This window comes from Dromaius novaehollandiae, chromosome 2 (assembly GCF_036370855.1).
Source record: "Dromaius novaehollandiae isolate bDroNov1 chromosome 2, bDroNov1.hap1, whole genome shotgun sequence".
Lineage (NCBI taxonomy): Eukaryota > Metazoa > Chordata > Aves > Casuariiformes > Dromaiidae > Dromaius > Dromaius novaehollandiae.
The window spans coordinates 36,281,121-36,300,314 of record NC_088099.1 but is presented as its reverse complement, the minus strand read 5'-3'; the positions used below and the strand labels follow the sequence as shown (position 1 = coordinate 36,300,314).

Sequence of the window (19,194 nt, the reverse complement as noted above, 5' to 3'; positions counted from 1 at the left end):
GTGGCAGCTGCTGAGGGAATCTGGCATCAGCATGTGACCTATAAGAACGTATTTTTTAATATACATTATTTTAATCATCACATTTTAAACTTTCACATGTTTGAATTTTAACATTTCCACAGTCAACCTAATATGAAGAGGGAAAATAGAAAGGATTAAGAGCCTTGTAGAGACTACTGTCAATCTATATGTTGATCAGACAATATGATAAAATACAGATCCCATTCAAAACAGATCAAGCATATATTTGTGAAATAGAAGTAAGTGGCAGGCATAAAAAGAATGCCTACTCAAAACATTCAGGACCAAAATATCATATATACAAATGTCTTTGGAAGTTCATTCATAACAGTATTTCTTCAATAGTTTTTTTGAAGACGACAATGAGAAGTGCATCCAAATGACCTCAGTGGATCTTTAATGACAAAATGTTATAAGGTCTAGTGAAAAACAGTGCATTGGAGTCATTTCTCTGCTGCTAGGTCAACAACCAAAGCAGCCTTTGTCTCCTGACTTACATAAATGTGAGTATGCCTTCAAAAGTCTGTTTTAAAAAAAATATATATATATACACGAAAGTATATGGGGTAAGAGGCTCTCTGAATAGTCTTGAAGTGCCTGCAATTTCATACAAACACTTTCAGCACTGTGAACGCATATGCTTTTTTGTCGTCTTCCCAGCCTTCGGGCTATTGTTATGGGACAAAGACACGACTTCAAGGTGCAATGGGGGAAGAGTCAGAATCCACTCCTTCACTTTCATCAGAAGAGTTCACTGTATCGATGCAGGATGCTGATATAGTTCAATGATCTACAGCTATTATTTTCCCCAAAATGCAAGCTCTAGAAGAGAGCTGGTCAGCAGACTCGGAAGAACATTTCTGGCGTACAGATGAAGCAGCACCTATCACCTTCAGAAGGTCCAGATCAGTCGGGGCAGATCAGATACCTCAGCGACAAGCACAGTTTGCATTTTCTAGTTCAGTGTGATGCAGTGGAAAATCCAGAGGATATTTTCCATATACTTCCCAACTTTTTCCTCAAAGGAAGCAAACAGTTGCTTGGACAACGTGCACTGCTCAATAGGCAAAACCCTCTTTTGCCTGTACCCTGCCAAGTGCTTAAAGTTTAAGGCACGATTGGCACTTCCATGCGAGTACAAGAGGGAAGCTGTAGTTGGGCTACCTGCCGCACACACACAAGTGCTGCAGTCGATTCCACCACATTAATACAGCCTGCAAAGGGGGGAAGTCAGGTGCCTCTGACTGCCAAAGTTGATCATCCTGCTCTATCAGGTCAGAGAACTGCTGTACCTCAGAGCACAACTTTAAGTACAGCAGAATATGGTCCTTACAAGGAAAAAAAAAAGTTTTTGAAAGGCAAATTAAGGAGTACAATTTTTTTATTTAAAAGTATTACTGCATTTCATAGACAGTGGAATGCTGAAATAGATGTAGAAAAGAGATTAAGTATTACAGCAAAGCCTGCAGGTGGGCACAAGAGACTCTCGGGAAATTATTCTGCCATGAATCTAAAGGAGATTATTTAAACCCAACAACCTCTTGCATGGACTCATTTATATTTAAAGTGGCCTTATATTGACTAAACAGAATTCAGAAGAACTCTACGCAGAACTCCAAAGTACATTCAGTAACCTCCAAATACATAAGTGCAGTGTTATAAATAAATAAATGCGTGTCAGTTTTTTCCTGGACTGATGAGGACACAAAGGGAATTGTGCCATGTGTAAGTTTAAGGGTTTTTTTGTTTGTTTGTTTGTTTTTTTTAAACCTTCCTTGGGGTGAGGAGGAGATAGGCAGGAAGGGATAAGCAGGCAGAGTGTAAAAGCTTTTACTGGTGAAGAATAAGACCTTCCAAACATAGAACTGAAAGGTAATACGTGCTAAATACAGTGCGAGCTGAAACAACCAAAAAAAAAAAAAAATCAACCAAGCAAAAAAAAAAAAAAAAATCCTGTAAAATGAACACCCCAAGGAATGTACCACATCTCTCCATAAAGGCAAAACAGCACTGCTGCAGTCTCCTCTACCCTCAGTCCTAGATTGCTTAAATCCATCCATTGCGTGAAGACCAGAAAGCTATTTTTAATACTTCTGAGAGAAGAATACACCACCTCCATCATTCACCAGACTAACCCCGCTAGTCCTGAGGCTTCTTTAGGACATGACATCTGATCAGTTTGCTGTTGCCTTTTTTAAAGAATTTCTACATTTGTTTAGATCAAGGCAGATCACATCAAATCCAAGTAGATTATCTTACTTTGTATTTTTGTTTTTCAGATGCATTTAAGTAAGAAATGTAATTTTCACCACATGATAACCTTTCAGATGTGTTAACCACTTTTTACTAAATTTGGTATATTTTTACATTTGTGATTCTATCAGGGCATTTAATAAAAACAGAAAATCAACTAAAACAACTTCAAATAGCTTTTAAGTGTGCCAATAATTAAAAAGCTTACAAAAACATCTTGCATGAAGCAGAGTTATCTTATGAAGGAAATATTACGGACAGTCAGTCAGCTGAATCAATCACTTCTGGTCACTAAGTCTTTCACAATTTTAGAATTAGTACAATTCTATCACACTTGCCATCGTTAGTTTTTCTTTCCCTCCCCCATCTTCTTCTCATTTTCAGCTAAGTAACAGGAATAACCGTAAAGAAAATAAAATTCGTTTTGAAAGACACTACTGTTGTCTAATGCAGATTTCAAACAACGAACTTCCATAAACTCATTCCAAGCACTTAGCTCATGACTTCCGTCAGTGAAGCAGTTTATATTCAATCCTTTGGCAACAAATATATACTACTTAAGCATTATTTTAAAATTATTTGAATGCCAGTAGATACTGTATTTAGACCTTAATAAATGTAAGTTATATTCCTATATATTCCTAATATCTTTTTAAATAAAGGTTTGCCTCTCCTGTTCTCTAAATCCCCAAGCTGAACATTCCCCCAGAGTTCCCACAAGGCAAGCCAATAAACCACATTGAAAATAGATCAACCTTTTGTCTAGTCTTATCACCAAGAACGTTTGTACAACATAACAAAAAAGCACAACAGAAAGTACTCTGTATCTCTTATAAGATATGGAACATTAAGTACAGAGTAGCATAAAATTTACCACAAGTGACATTTAATTTGCAACCTTGGAGCTAATTTTTTTAAACATGAATAGCCACATAGTAGAAGTGTTCTCAAAGCTTTGCATGCTTTTAAGAACTTTCAGTTATTTCAGCATAGCAAATTATTTTTCAGATTTTTCTATTCTCCTATATTTCCTGCTCTTATAAAGAAAATCCAAGCATTTGGATTCAGATATTTAAACAAGCCTTCTTAAATATCAAAATACTTTTCCTGTTAATACCCTGCAAGATCTTTAGTAAAAAACAGCCAACCTCTCTCTTTCTTCCCCCCCCCAGCCAGTGTTCATTTGTTTGCTTTACGCTCTTTATGTCATTGATTCGGGTTTTGACACCCGGGAGGAGCACTGAGGAGGTTTCTATCCACCAGTTATCTGCCCTAGAGCCCACAGCACAGGCAGCTGATCTGCTCAGGAAGCAGCCCCTGCACGACAGGCTAACATGTAAGGCAAATCAGAAAAATGGTACTAATGAGCAGTTTCAAGAGCAAGTGTGAAGCACAGGCTGTAACCGGATCAGTTACCTTAAGTCAATCCTGATTCCGAGTCAGAGCCCTTCACCCTCATCCCCCCACTTTTTTCTTAAAAAACAAACAACAAAAAACCCTCTTGCACATTCTTTTCTTTTTAATCGCAAAATATTTACAGCAAGGATATGTTGTAGCAATCATTATGGGTGTTATACTGACAACTATTTTGCTGAGAAAGTTGCATGCAATTTTATTGTACCCTTATTTTCTGGAGTAATTATTTTCAGTATGTTCTTACAATCAAAGGATACACTCAATTTTTTAAACCAACTTTTGTAGTTTTATCATTGTATTTTTTTCCAGAAAACTAAATCTCAGTCAAATGCATGAATAACCTTATCCATGACCCACTGAACTGAAGAGCTTCGGATCACGATCAAACTGGGAAATAGGATGAAGTGAGCAACAGTCCACCTTAATAATATTGGCACAATCAATGCACTTAAGTTGTGTTATCCATATAACTGTAACAGGTGCTATGTGTATACAAAACAAACCTAACTACTATTTTATGTTGCCATTTCCTATGGAGCTGAGATTAAAACAAACTTTCTCCCACTATAGAGGACTTTCACACTATTATTTGACTGACATGCAATTATTTTTGCTTTGCTAATTAATATTTGTACAGATCTGGCCAACCACTATTTTAGTTCATTCTAATTTAGTTATTTTTCTACCAGCATATTTTCCTACCCCAAGCATATATCTCTATGCAGGGAGATACAGGGATCACTAGTCACAACAGGCATGACTCAAAGCTGTTGCTGGATGGTGTCCAAGAATTAGCCTGCACACACAGAAGCATACACAGGAATTAAGGAGTTGAAGGACTTTCTGTCCATACGTGTTTCTATGAGGCAAAAGGCTGCAGCAAGTTCAGACTACTGTTGGTACACTGTTTTCAGGTAACTGGACTACCTGGATAAGATTTTACACTTGGACTGTAACCTGAACAGAGATGGAAGAGAAGAAAGTCTTTTTGATATCATTTTCAGGCCTTTTAGAAAATGCAGCGGCTAACTTCCAGTTGTAAAACTGAGTAGTACATGTGATCAGCCTAAAGGGGGAAAGGAAAATCTAAGAAATGCTGCAAGAAAACTGGCATGCAGTTGTCATATGGAAGAGGGGAAGAAGCTGAGGGTCCTGAAAGGCAGAACATGTGGTAAACAACTGTGTTACAGAAGTACTTTTCTTCTTTCTGTGTTTTTCTGGCCAGTATAAGTCAACATGACATGTTATAAATACAAATGCAAATGTTCTTCAGATTCTAGGTTCTCTCAAAATTAAAAAGGAATTCACAACCACACTCCAAACCAAAAGCAGCCAGGGAAAGACAAGCAAATTAAGCACACTGCCTAGTTTCAAAACACCTTCTAGGAAGTTTCAGAACAATGGCATTAAAGTTATCCATTTGGTGCTAACACCTCGTTCCCACAGAGAAAACTCCAAGGCAGACTGCACTCAAGTTCCTCCACTCCATCCTTGCAGCCAAAACCAAAAGGACATGCACCAAGGGGACACCTCTTCTTTGATTAGAGGATTTCTGTCACAGAGGAAGACAGGACGGCAAGTTTATCTGAGCCAAAACAGCCCTTACTAGTTCCCATTTTGGAAAACTTTGAAGGAACAACTTTATACTCATATGCTAACCTAAATAATCAGTCTCTCCCCTCCCTTTTCACCACTTTGCAGAGGGAAGGAAGGAGAAACTGCTTAAGCTCAACTGCAACCAAATATCAAACCATGTCCTTACACAGGAGATAGAAACCCACAAGTTTCAATCATTATTGCTAAAGACAGACACACACGCACAAACTATATCACTGAATTCCCTCCCAAATTCCCACCCTCTTACTAAAATGCACCTTCTCCAGCCAATTTTAAACACTGGGGTGTATTCAGGCAATATACTCCAATTCTCCCTCCCACACCAGCAATGCATCAGCGCTGTGTAGTTCCTAAGTCTGTATTTCCTTCTCCTATCTGTGAGGTTAAAATGTTGCAAAGTTGCCCTTCACTGGGGTAGACAACTTCCAAGTCACATAATTAGTACAGTTTTAGCATCTAATCTGTTAAAAAGAACAGAATTACAAGAAAAATATATCCTAATGTTTCTTGCCCATACTGAATCTTGCCTGTTGCTGGCTGTTTTCATTGCTTCTTACCTAGCGCAAAAAAAAAAAAAAAGAAAAAAAAAAGAAAAAAAAAAAAGAAAAAAAACCCCACCACAAGTCAGCGTAAATATACAACAAAGCAATTTCCACCTCACTTCCACAACTACACAGTGTAGTATCAAAATAAGAACCTGGCATTTTGAACATCCTGTGATATACTGCTTTAATGCTCTGCTATGTGCATTGTGCTCTACAAAACATCTACCAGTAGATAATGAAGTTCTGAGGTCAAATTAAATCATTCCAACAACACCTCCTCTTTTCATCCATTCTTCCATGTTACTTTTGCAAGCTACCTTTTCCAAAAATAAGTGCTGTCAGGCAACATAGGGAAAGTGCTAGTGGGCATTATAATCAGCATATAAAAAACAGGCTCCAGTAAACATATCTAAAGCCCACGTATTTCTGAAGAGGCAACAAGGGCTCCCACAGTATGGAAGGCTGAAATCAGGCAGACACTTCTCAGATCTTTTCTGGGAGCACATTCATTCTGTCTTTGGGTTCAGTTAACCATGACTGACTGGTGCCACAAGTCCAAACTTCAGGGCTAAAGATTTGTTTCTGCTTGTGGTCATTCAGGAGGCAGACAGCCAAATTTCTAAAGAACTTAGCCCAGAATGGCAGTGCCAAAATAAGTCTGCAACACCTCCAACTAGCACTGAGGACCTCATTGCTAATAGTGATATGGCCAGTTTCCAGAAAAGGGTAACTGAACTTCTCTTCTGACAGTCTCTACAGACATTGCTGGCATTGCTAGTCCTCCTGTCATACGAGCAGATACTATTTCTTTGGCTTATGTAAGTTCCAGCGAAGAACTTTATAGAGGAAAGCACATCTAACTGCTCCCTTATGTAAGGGATTGGATGTTGAGACAGGAAGCTAGCAAGACACCCTAAATGCTTACTGTATTATCTACAGCCATTGCAACAGCAAAAGACACCCCTACAGATGAAGCATCGGCTGAAATGCACAGACTTGCTGAACCCTCTTTGACAGTGAGACTAATGTTTCTGCAGAACGCTTTAACTGCTTGTGGGTGCAGATTCAGGAACCACAGCACTTCTACTTTGATGCTAGTAGTTATTCTCTAATTACCTATGCAACACATTTAATGCTTTAATGCTTACTAAAAGAGTTTTAAAACATATGTAGAGTATTGCAGGACTTTTACTGACCTTCGGGTAAGGAAACCTCTTAACTGTAAACTGTTCAATGCAAACTACGAAAAAATGGCAGTTTTTTTAAAGCAATTACGGGCTGCTAAGTGTTTAGAGCAGGGAAAAAAGCCAACGCAATCCACAAAGTCCAGCCCATTCAAAAAAAAAAAAAAAGTGGCTGCATGCTCTTCTAAGATGGCAAATTTATTTTACTTGACTCAAAACCATTTTTTGCATCTTCATAAAAAAAAAAAACACACACACCACCACCACACAGTAAAGACCCTCTTCCTTATATTATTCATAGTGTTAGTTCAACATTAAATGTTGGTAGAGTCCACCCTTCCTGTGTTGTTGAAAGGTGCTGCATGCAGAAAAAGGAACAATGCCTTGAAGCCACTGCAAACCAAGCACCTGTTGCTTTTTGTACAATCCTTGATCATAAAGCCCCAAAGTTCATGAGAAGGACACCTTTGCTGATCACTGATGCTGACAGCCTGGGAGGTCCTAATGATTTTTGTCCTCCTTGTTCTCATTCCAGTGCTTTAGAAACTCCTTCTTCCCCTTTCTTTTGCTCTAATTATGAAGACAGTTTCAAAGAGCTCCTCTCTTCAGCTCTACTTTTTCTAGAGTAGATTAACTGGACAATTTACATCCCTGATTGCAGTGATTAGAACTGGTGGAACTTACCGTAAGAAAAAGAAAGAATAGACATAAATGTCTATGCACAAGTCATACACAAGTCATAAATGTTACTTATTCTTTACTTGAAAAGTTGTATTTTAATAGGCTTCTCTTACCCTGTGATCCAGTAAGTGTTAGATTTTTTTTTTAACAGTCTGTGTAAAGCTACATGCTTGTGGATGGAAGGAAGGAGAAAGCATTAACATCTTGGAGGAGGAGGGGAAAGAGCAAACGATGAGCTGGGCTGTTAATATAGGATTAGGAGTGATGCAGGACAGTAGTAGTATTTGCAACCCTGCAGGTGGCAGACAAATGAGAATTTGTTCTTCTGGAAGCCCTCCTTTGATACTGGAAAATATTCCCCAAAACAAAAGAACATGACTCAAAAAGGCAACAGATATCCGTAGTGCTATTTAACAAAATACCGCTCCTGGAACAGAGATGGGGCAAAAGAAATGAAAACTAAGCAGACAGTGCCAATACAGTATTCTAATTTGGCAAAGAGAGTGCATAGCAACACAACTATATTAAGCTTAAGACCTCTTTCTATTGATCCTCATGTTTTAGCAAGTATAGTAAAAACTGAATAGTTACAAAGGAACTAGAGGCCAAAGGTAGGGACTTCCATTAACGTGCTATTTCTCAGGTGTCCTTGTAGCATGACTTGGCGCATTTATCTCACCAATTTGGAACAACAGACTTTGTGTTTTTCCTTCATTTTAGCTTACTAACAATACTTCTTTGTGGGATGACATTATTAAGAGAATGAGGGGTTAGCAGAAGCAGAGAAAAAGCAGCAGACACCATTACACAAGATAAGAGGCAGGACAGAGCCGTCAAGTGCACTGGATGAAAAGGGACAGAGTTTGCATTGACTGCCTGCCCACTTCATGAGCAATGGACAGAAGAGACAGACAACCCAGAGGCGGGAGAGGTACGGAGGAAATACTCACACTACACATACCAATTACCCCAACATTATACAATATTGAGTCTGCACTTATGGATTTTAATGACAACATTGTGAATTAGTTACAGATTATGTTAGAAAATAAGACTTCCTGAAAGCGCTTCTTTCCCCCAGTTCAGCGATCTGTGTATGATTCAGGCAAATCCTTGATCTCTTGCACTACCTCCCATCAGATGACCAGTTAATGGTACCAGCATGGACAGAATTATTGAATTATTGAAGTGCAGTGGACAAACAGTGCAATCTTTAAAACAAACCATCCAGCTCTTCACAGCTGCTAGAAATTCCATGAGCTCTCAAAAGGCCTAAATTGGCCTCAATGCTCGAACTACTGTAATTTGTTTCTCATATTGTAGTGCTTGGTATAATCCTTCCTGTATCCCTTTTTCTTCATTCATTTAGATGTTGTCTTATCTTCACTTTGCCAAAGTGAATAAAAAAAACACCCCCCACCAATAAAACAGATGGACCCGTGATTTCTCTTTTGCATCAAGTGAAAATGAAGTACAGGATCTCCGCACAAAGTGAGAATGAACCTCAAGTATGACTGCAAAATAACCAAGAATATCTTACAAGAATATCTTCAATTCTCATCAGCTGGAATTAGGAAGGTCATTAAGTCATGGTCCACTGTTTGAAAGTAAGGAAACATTAATCATTAGGATTAATTAGTCCATTAGAAATGGACTGGCCTATGCAAACAGGGAAAGTTATGCACAAAACCTGAACATCCACCAAGTTCTCCTACTAAGAGTCAGTTTATAATCAAGACGTATTCAGTCCTACTTTGTGTAGAAAAGCTTGTTTCCTCCATCCCCATAAATCTCCTTAAGTTTAATAACAAACATAAGCACAGGGCTCTGGGGGGTTTTTTTTGTTTGTCTGCTTTAGCCTACGCCAAAACTGAGGCTTTGGCTATTTGCTATACACCTCTCAAATTCAAATACAGTTTCAGAAATATAGTGAGAAAGATATTTTGAAGTGTTTACACTGCCCTAAATTCATAGGTTTTAGTCATCTGAACAACAGTCTTCTTACATGGTAACATTCAGGCAATTCACATACATACCAGCAGACTGCTACAGTGCCTAATTAATGTAGAGATAATCAATGAAAAACTAAGATCATATTCAATCCACAGTAAAGAGCATCTCATTATTACAGGAGAGAAGACATTAGCTATCTTGGCTAACAAGCAGTTGAATTAATCCAGAAGTATGCTGCAGATCAGCTGTTCTGCATACCACTGCAGATGCTTCCTCTTAGCCCACGGAACCAACACAACTGGCTACAGTGTCTTGCCTTCCTTTCTCTCCCCAGCTACTCAATCCCAGATCTCCTGCATTAGCTCTAGTTTTTGTGCTGAAATGGTTCAGTGCAGTATTCCACTATAAGCCATCAATGCCTGAGCAATCACAACCAAATTACCAATGTTAAGCAGGTATATTCCCACTCCTTGGCAGGTGCGTTAGTACCATTACAAAGGAGAGGAAGAATAACATTCCCTGATGTTTTGGAGTTTAAGTATACTGGATTCTGTCCTCATTAACACAGAGGTTACACCAATATAGCCAACTTCAGATGCATCTTCAAATGACAGCTTATAACTTGCCCTCCACCCCACCATAAAAAAAGCAAAACAAAAAAAAAGAAACCCCCACACAAGAACACACATTACAACTTATGCAGCACCATGCTCCCAGCTTATACTGATGAACCGCTTTGTTCATTTTTTCTTGAAGTTTGTGTGAAACAATTTTATGATACATGTTATTTAAACACAAACATTATAAATAACTTTGAAATGGTTAGTCACTGTAACTAAGGCAACAGTCTCCCACTCAAGTTCCAGAAATAGGAATAGAGGTATAGAAGTAAGAAGAAAATAAAAAGTTGGCAGGAGCAAGAAAACAAATGATCAGATATTAGTTTGGCCTCAGGAAGGCCCAGCTGAGCAAAGGAAAATAAATAAATAAATAAAAGGTAGACAACAACCGAGAAAGAAACTAGCTGCTAAAAGATGGAGTAGAAGATAGGAAAGGGTATAGTACTAATGTATTTGATTTCAGAGTCATCTTATTCCACAACCCATTTCAGTCGATGGACACAAGAACAGAAATTTGGGAATAAAACTGTTATGGAAATTAGGCTCACCAGCCACCATAACAGGGTCTGACCCTAGGTTCCCGTAGAAAAGTTCAGAGACAAATCAAAGCAAATTAAATAATTAAATTTTAATGATGCGCCTGCAGTAATTACAGCTCGAGCTGGGTACCTCTGAAGAGGGATCCCGAACAAAGAAATCCTTGGGCAATTATAGCTTTTCTAAATTAAGTTTCCCACCCCTCATGCAGTAGTTCAGGCCAATAGTAATTTTTAGGTCTGGGGTCTCCTGCTCCTTATTGGATCTCATCGTTGTTCCTAGGCAGGTAACCATCTGTATCTGACAACACGTCACAAGTTCAGAGTCTCAGCAGTTATTAGTTTCCAGCAGGAATTATCAGCTCTTATACAGGTGCTAAAAAAGTTGGTTCTTCATAGGCAAACACACATTTGCCTCAATTTCCCCCCACCCAATATTTGTCTCCAAGTAATGATGACAAGCCTTCAATGCAACATACATGAATAGACCTTTATACCCTCACAGAAGGCCACTGAGTTAACAAGATCTACCATAAGGATCACACTGAAGAATCAAGGCTTTCTTTTTTTTTTTTTTTTAATTTCTTTTCTTTGCTGAGAAGAACTGCTTGTTCATAACTTGGAAGTTCTTCCGTATTGTCAAGGAATCTGATCCCCAAAGAGAACCAAACTGTGGAACCAGGTTCTCTCAAACATGTTCTAATGGAAGAGTTAGTAATTACTTTGTACAAGGTACACTGAGTTCAAGTTACTCAGAGTTTTCCATCAATTAAAGAAACTTATCTTTTCAATACACACAAGTTTTTAGCCTAGGAACATGAGAATTAGCAAGAGACTTAAGATATCTTGATAAGTACTATCACAACTTCCTAATTTAGTTATCTTGTACCCAGTTAAAACAGTTTAGATGCAGATTTCAGGAAGGTGTGAGGGAGAACAGAGAAGTGCAAAGGTTGGTTCTCACCTTCAACGAGATTCCTAAAATTAATTTAAAAAAAATTCTTAACTTAAAAATAAATTCTACAAAAGAGACTAAACAAGTATCTCCTTAAACTACATCTGAACAGAATTTACAGAGCAATACCTAGCAATTCCATTCCCACCATAGCCGTCCCTCACCGAGCGGCAGCAGCTCCTTTTCCTCACCACAGGAGACCATTCCTCCTCTTAGTGCAACAAGGAACTAGTCAGGACATTTATTCTTGGCATACATTCTAAAAGGATGAAGTCTAACGCTGGCAGTAATGAAAATAGCAACCATAGAGGTATTCAGAGCGTTCACTATGACACTGCAAACATTTGTTTAACTGCCAATTGAGTAAGATCCATCTTAGCTAAGAGAAAGATATAAATGGGCAATAAAAAAGTCAGTACTCTCACTGCTCAAGGACTTTTAAGATAAGTGGTCACTCTAATAACCTCAGTTATTAACCTGCAGTTGCTGTTCATACTCTGATCCTTTCCACTCACATCTGACTTCTGGGAATAAATACATCTCAAGCACAGCCTTACAGTCCTACAGAAAAATCCCACACAAATTGCTTTCAGATGCCCAACATTACCAGCCCTAAGACTTCTCCCCTCTATTACATATTTAAGATATGGAGAACAAAGGAAATGGATATTTAAAACTATGATGTATTGAAACAAAAATAAGGCTTTACCAGTTACAATGATGCTGCCTCCACTGAACCTTGCCACAAATATTTATGTAGTTGCAAAATTAAAGATTCTGCAAGTTTTGATCAGAGTGTTCTAACATATCAACAAAACTATGCTGAAATACAACAGACTTATGCTAGCTTAAAAGACCTCCTGTAGGCACATATACAGGTAAGTTTTGTAACAGAAAAGCTATGAATCCTTCAGTTGTCAAACAATCAAAATTTTACATACCCACTGAGAATAACTGGATTGTCAATTATACCTTATATGTAAGGCAGACTAATGCACAACTCCTTAAAGCAAGAATTTACCTGTTGCAGCAAACTGTTAATACACTTACAAACTACGACTGAATAAAAAAAAAAAAGAAAAAAGAGGACATTTAGCACTTTAGAGCTAACCATGCAGAGTTGAGAGGGCTTTTATACAGGAGATCAAGACATACCATTATGAAGACTCATAAGCATATTGCTCTCATTTTTTGTTTTTCAAAAGGTCTGATAAAACATCAGTGAACCCTGAGCAAAAATTTGCATTCAGGGCAGTTTGCTACAGGACAGTACCATCAATTTTCAGGAAAAAACAGCAGCTTTCCTACAGCCTACCTCCCTCTCAGTTGGGGTTTTAGTAGTTAAAGCAGCTTCTTACCTAGAAAAAATTGGTATACAAGCACCAATCTGTGAAGATGAACGAACAGAAGAGAACATACCTTAATCATAATGTACACTCACTGTATTTCATCTCTGCTTTGAATGGCTTAACATTAAGTGACAAAATTTGTAGGTTTGCTGCATCTCTGCTTTTAAAAATGACCAACGATTCACATCAATCCAAGAGCAGAGAGAACGATCTAGAGCCTCTAACTTGCCACTCCGATGATTGCTCTTTCTATCCCAGTTAAACCAGTTTGCTAATGAGCATTACAGAAATAAACTTTACTCAAAGTGCAAAAATTACACATGAAATTGAATTGAAAACAGGCTTGTTTTTTGATACCTAGTATCATTTGAAAGCAAATGTAAGTCACTTTTGAAAGTGGAATGTACACCCTACATTACTTCAAACCTTTGAAAAATATCCCTACCACTTTGTATAATGGAAAACCAGCAAAGTGCAGGCAGTGTAATACAAGTTTGCAGAGAATGCTGCACCTGCTGACTGCTTGTTCCCCACAGAAGTATCTGCTCTTCTCAATGCTTCTAAAACCTCTGTTCTGAAAGTTCAATGTATCATATTGACCTCCAAAGCCAAAAAAGCATTTGAGCTTCACAGACACATTAAGCGTCTGTAGGATCAAGGCTTTATCAGTGAACGAAGTAAGTTAAATCAACTGCAAGTGGAAATGTAATTTCACCCTCTGAGCTCAACTAAGAACCTCAAAAAAGAATTTCTCACTTCACTGTAAGTTCAAGGGCTGCTTTTACAATGGCTTGCAATACCTTAAACCAAGCATAAACATACCTACACCAAACATAAGCATAACAAAATATCAAGTTGCATGTACGCTCTAAGTCTCAACCTCCCCAGCATAATGCTGTGATATTTAAATAAGCAATACAGAGCCCTTTTGGCTGATTAAAGAATAAAATCAACAGGCTGATGTAGGTTTGCCAAAATACATACATATACATATATATATATATATATATACACACACACACACATATATATATATACACATATATACATACATATATATATATATATCAAGAGAATTACATTAAATAAAGTGTTATTTCTTTTAGGAGACTTATTGTTCAAGAACATTATTACTGTTCTTGCTGACTACTGCAGAAGGAAAGTTAGCAAGTCAGTAGAACAACCATATTTACCTGCTTCATAGTAACTGAACAGTACAAGTATATAGTTCAAGTAAAAGAGAAGCATGCTTCATTGAATACTAAAGATTAACATCACTACTTTCACACAGTACCAGCATTTGGTTTTAATAACAAGCAGGTGGTGTTATTATCTAACTACAGCATCTAATCCTGAAGTCAAGATATCTCGCAGCATATTGTTTCTGCACAGGAATACTGACCTGGAGGAGTTCTCTCTAATTAATAAAGCAGAAAAATTAATACAATTTCTAATGAATTTTGCTTTTATTCTTAAGTAGCAAAAGTAATAGATTTAACAGTACTTGAAACTGAATTTACCTATTCAAAGTAAAAAGTTAAAGATTAGCAACTGTACAAACAACGTGACAGTCACTTCTTCACCTCTTGTGGGCACAGTTTATTCTTTCAGTATATTCATTTGTTAACTATTGCCAATTTTAAATGAAGTTAGTTTGTAGTAATTGACTTGGACAATGTCCAGCTGAAACCAAGCTGCTGCTAAAAATCATTCTCTCTACAAATGCCTCTTCAAAACCAGCACACTCCTTCCTGCTGCTCTCCCCTACCACTTTAAGGGGAAGAACAGTTCAATTCCCAGTATATCAATGCATATTTACAGATCCATAAAGCCTCTAAGAATCCACCTTGTACTTCTGGATTAAAGTTTACATTATCGTGCAAAGTGAAAGCCTCACATGCATTGCTCTGTCAGACCAGTGGTCCCACATCATCCAGTATTTCACCCTAACATCAGCCAATAGTAGGATCTTTCCAGATACAAAGTTCTAAAAATACAGTACTTTCATACATACATTCTTTCATGTATTTCATACATAACATACAGATGATGATTTTTCCTAGTTGTTTCATAGTGATTACTTGCAGAAGAATTGAATTTTTTGGTTCCAGTAGGAGTGCTTATTTTGAAACAGAGATAAATAAGATATCCATAGAAAACACAGTAATAAAATAACAGCCTGAAAAGAAACCTGATTCAAAGACATGAAATGCATTTTGGGTCCACAGTAGTTGTTCATTCATAGATGAAGTTCTAAAAATATCTGAGAGTTTTCTAAATTAAAAGAATACAAAACAGCAGGACATAAGGGTCCCAACCCCATCTTCCTAAACATAGAAGAAAAAAAAAATCCTCAGTGACCATATAATCTAAGTGTAATAAGAGACAGGTAGATACAGACTGATGAAAGGACTACAAGGTAACGATGAGATGATACTGATCAGCATAATAAACAGAGACAGGATACCAGTTGCCTAACCACTGCCAAGTTTCTAGGTGTTTTTCCTCCCCGCCACCTCTTTTTTGTTTTTTCTTCACCAAGCATTACAGTCAGTTATCTTAAAGTGGAATATCAAGGAGACCAATAGAGCAGGTTGTATGAGTTTTTACAGAGAACTTGCTCTAACACAGATAAAAAGCATGGGAAGAGAAGAAACATATTTTCTAGGAAACATCTTTTTACAGATGGCCTTGGCAAAGCAGACCCTCCCACCTTTGTATCCTGATACCGTGCAGGAGACAATAGGTAGGACAGGGAAGACATCAGAAAAGAAGAGAGCAGCGAAGACAACTATTTTTCATAAGCTGGGATGAAAATGGAAGAGTTCAGGAAACAAAGAAGGGTGTGATGCGATGAAGGCAAACAACCAGAAAAGAGAGGATAAAAACCACACCTTCTCTTTTTTAAAATGGGAGCACGAAGTCAGAGAAGATGCATCAAGATACATCAGAGTGGAAAGACACAGCAGTCGAACAAAAGATGTTGAAGGCCTGAAACCGAAATGTCGCTACCGGGAGGGAACGACGGCTGGGTCTCGGGCGCGTGCGACAGGGAGAAGCAGCAACACCCAGACCCCAATTCAGGGAGGAGGAAAGTCGGGTCTCATTCATTGACGCGCCACCTTCCGCGGCAGCTCCCAGACAACCTAAGCCGGGCGCTCCGAGACCCCAGCACCTTAAAAACAAGCCCCGCACACCTGAGAGCCACCCAGGCCCACGCAGGCCGGCCCCCCCACAAAGGAAGGGGCCCGCGGCGGCACCCGCGACGGGCGGCCCGCGGCCCCGCCGCCCCCGCGGGAGGGAGGGCAGCGCGCGGGGCCGCCCTCCGGCCAGGCCTGCCCGCGGCGGCGCCGGTCCCCGCGGCCACCTGCGCGGCCCCGCTACCTGGGCGAGGGCGGCGGGCCGGGGCGCCGCGGCCGGGGGGGGGAGGCCGGCCGCCGCCGCCGCCGCACGCGGAGCACATGGCGCCGCCCAGCCGCGGCCCGGCGGCCGCAGCCATGCTGCTCCCGCTGCCCACGGCCTGTCACACACGCACGCACGCACCAGGGAAGGGGTAAGGCGGTGGGGGCGCCCGCCGCGGGGATCAGGAGAGGTCGGGCGAGCCGCGCGGCCGCCGCTCCGCACCCACCTGCTCGCGGAGTTTAAGGAACACCATGGCGAAGCCACCGCCGCCGCGCCGCGCCACCAGCCGCCGCCTCCGGCCACCAACGACTCCGCGCCGCTCCGCCCCGCCCCCCCCGGCCCGCGCGCCGGCCACGCCCCCCGCCACGCCCCCGCGCCGCCGCCGCTGCCCGCGGCTCCCCCGCGCCGCCGCGCCACCCCGCGCCGGGGCCTCGCGCCCAGCTCGCGGCCCGCGGGACCGGGGGGCGGGGCAGGCGTCGGGCCACGCCCCTCCGGCCCCTGCCACGCCCCCGCCACGCCACGCCCTTGCCGCTCGCGAGGAGCTTCCTGAATCGGGCATCAAAAGCCGCCCGGCTGGCCCCTGCCTGCACCACCAAGGGTGGTGCTGATTGGGCCGCGAGAGGCGGGGCGGAGTAAGGGCGGCGCTGATTGGCGGGGCGGGCGAGGCGGGCTGGCGGAGAGAGAGAATGTGCGATGGGCGCTGGAGGGGGTGGCCGGGCCGGGCGAGGGGAGGTGGCGGGGGCGGGATGGTCCCCATAGAAATTGCGCTGGTTCTCCCCCGCCTGGCCCTGGGCGCCTTGCTGAGGCGAGCCATGGAGGCGGCCAGGATGGGGGGTTATTGTGGCGACTGGGTTTGAGCTCCGAATTCCGCCATGTGTTGGTGTCCTCTCCCTCCTCCTTGCAGCCCCCTTCTTCCTCTTCCTCAGAAATTCCCCTCTTCCTCAGCAGTAACCCCCGGGCTTTCCCCGAGAAACGGCTCTGACACCTCCCTGCTGCCCTTGGGGCCTGTGGCCCAGGTCCTGTGCCAAGGCTGATGCAAGCCCCTGTGATTTTGGGGGAGTAAAGCAGCCCTCTTTTAGCATAAAATAATATAAATAAAGCAGGATTTTTTAATGAGAAAGCCATCCAAAACTTTCTGCAGAATTACATGGCAGTCTGCTCTGTTTGAGGTTTTCTGGCACTGGGGACATGTTGCATTGCAGGGATGGTTTAGGCCCAAACGCAGGCGCTGGTATTCATGTGGAGTTGTGTTGTGCTCCACATGTGTCTCCTGGAAAAAGATGCTCTTAACAGAGCTAGGATTCAAGTATATATTGGAAAGGGATGGCAAGAAAAGCACCTTGTTAGTTAGCATGGACAGACCGAATAAAGGCACAAAGAAAAACTTCACCGTATTATCAAAATGGCAAAATGGAGTGGCCATGAACAAATACAAAAATACAAAAGAAAAACAACTGTAAAAACAGAAAAAAAATTTCACCATGTATTAAATGTTACTTATTGGCAGAGAATCAGTAGAGGTGTCACCTGCTTAATTCTCATTTTTGACTTTGGGAAGTAATTTACAGGCTTGGAGGTAGGCCTCTGTGCATCAAGTACAAAGGGCATCTTCAGAGATGTAACTTTAAAAACCTCTTATGAAAGGAATAAAAAAGCAACATAAGGGGCACTGGAATTGGAAGAAGTGTTGGTCTCCCATGAAATAACACTTGGTCCATCCAGCCTTGCCTGACAGCTGTGACTTGGAAGGGTTATTTTCTCCTGAAATGTGTGTGTGGGGTTTTTTTTCTCCTAAAAATATCACTTCAGACTGAAGAGAATGGGGTTTTTGGAATTATATGCTGCAAAAAGCACTCTGATACGAATGTTAGAGTTTTCCTGACTTTCCTCTAGCTTCAAAATAGACTTCTAACACTCCACATATACTTAAAGCTCCTTAAAGACTTTAGTATTTCATTAAAAAGAAAAAAATTTTGCAACTAAGAGTGTTTTGTGTGAACACTGTTGTTGTATTTTTGCCCTCGCTCATGCCCCTGGGACCCTTTGTTGTTGATTCCAGTAGAAGTGTGGAATGCAAGCCTCTGCTCTTCATCACTTGCAACACTAGAAGAACTTAAGGGCTTTCTGTAGGTGCTGGCTAAGACAGATGTTCCTTTGTCTTTGAATACTGGTGCCCTGGTGAGGGGTTGCCTGTTCAGGTTATTTTAAGTAGTTTAGATTGCAAGCCTGTTTTACCAGAGAAAGGAAAAAAATTCAACATTTTCACACTTTCTAGACCAGTTTTGTTGACATCTAGAGTATGTCCTGAAATTCTAGTTAGAGAAGTGTTTTAATTAATTTTAAAAAGCCCCCTTTTTAATACTTCTGCATTGCACCAAAGGTTTCTCATTCTGTGAATAAACACGTATTATATGAAAATGTGAAGCAGGTAGATTTTGACCCTATGCAAAATGACAGGGATAATATAATAAAGATACTGATGTTTGTGGAAATTAGAGATAATTTTATCAATGCAGTCAGCGAAAGAGAAAATGGCATCTGGAAACATACTGTCTTTGTCTGCCCCCAAATTAGACTATGCTACTTTTCAAAGTGAAAAGAGTGGGAGTTGATAAAGTTCTACTTCCTCCTATGAGGCTTATCTGTTTATGGAGCTGTTCAG

The 19,194-nt window shown here is 40.6% G+C and overlaps 1 protein-coding gene across 1 annotated transcript in view; it reads right to left on the bottom strand.

Annotated features, from left to right (window-relative positions):
• Window positions 1–16,886, bottom strand: part of ANKRD28 (ankyrin repeat domain 28) — a 128,485-nt gene extending 111,599 nt beyond the window's left edge. Inside the window, exon 1 of the mRNA XM_064506243.1 lies at window positions 16,759–16,886. Coding sequence (XP_064362313.1) covers window positions 16,759–16,785 — 27 coding nt within the window. The 5' untranslated portion in view covers window positions 16,786–16,886. The remainder of the gene's footprint in view (window positions 1–16,758) is intronic.
• Between the last annotated feature and the right edge of the window lie 2,308 nt (window positions 16,887–19,194).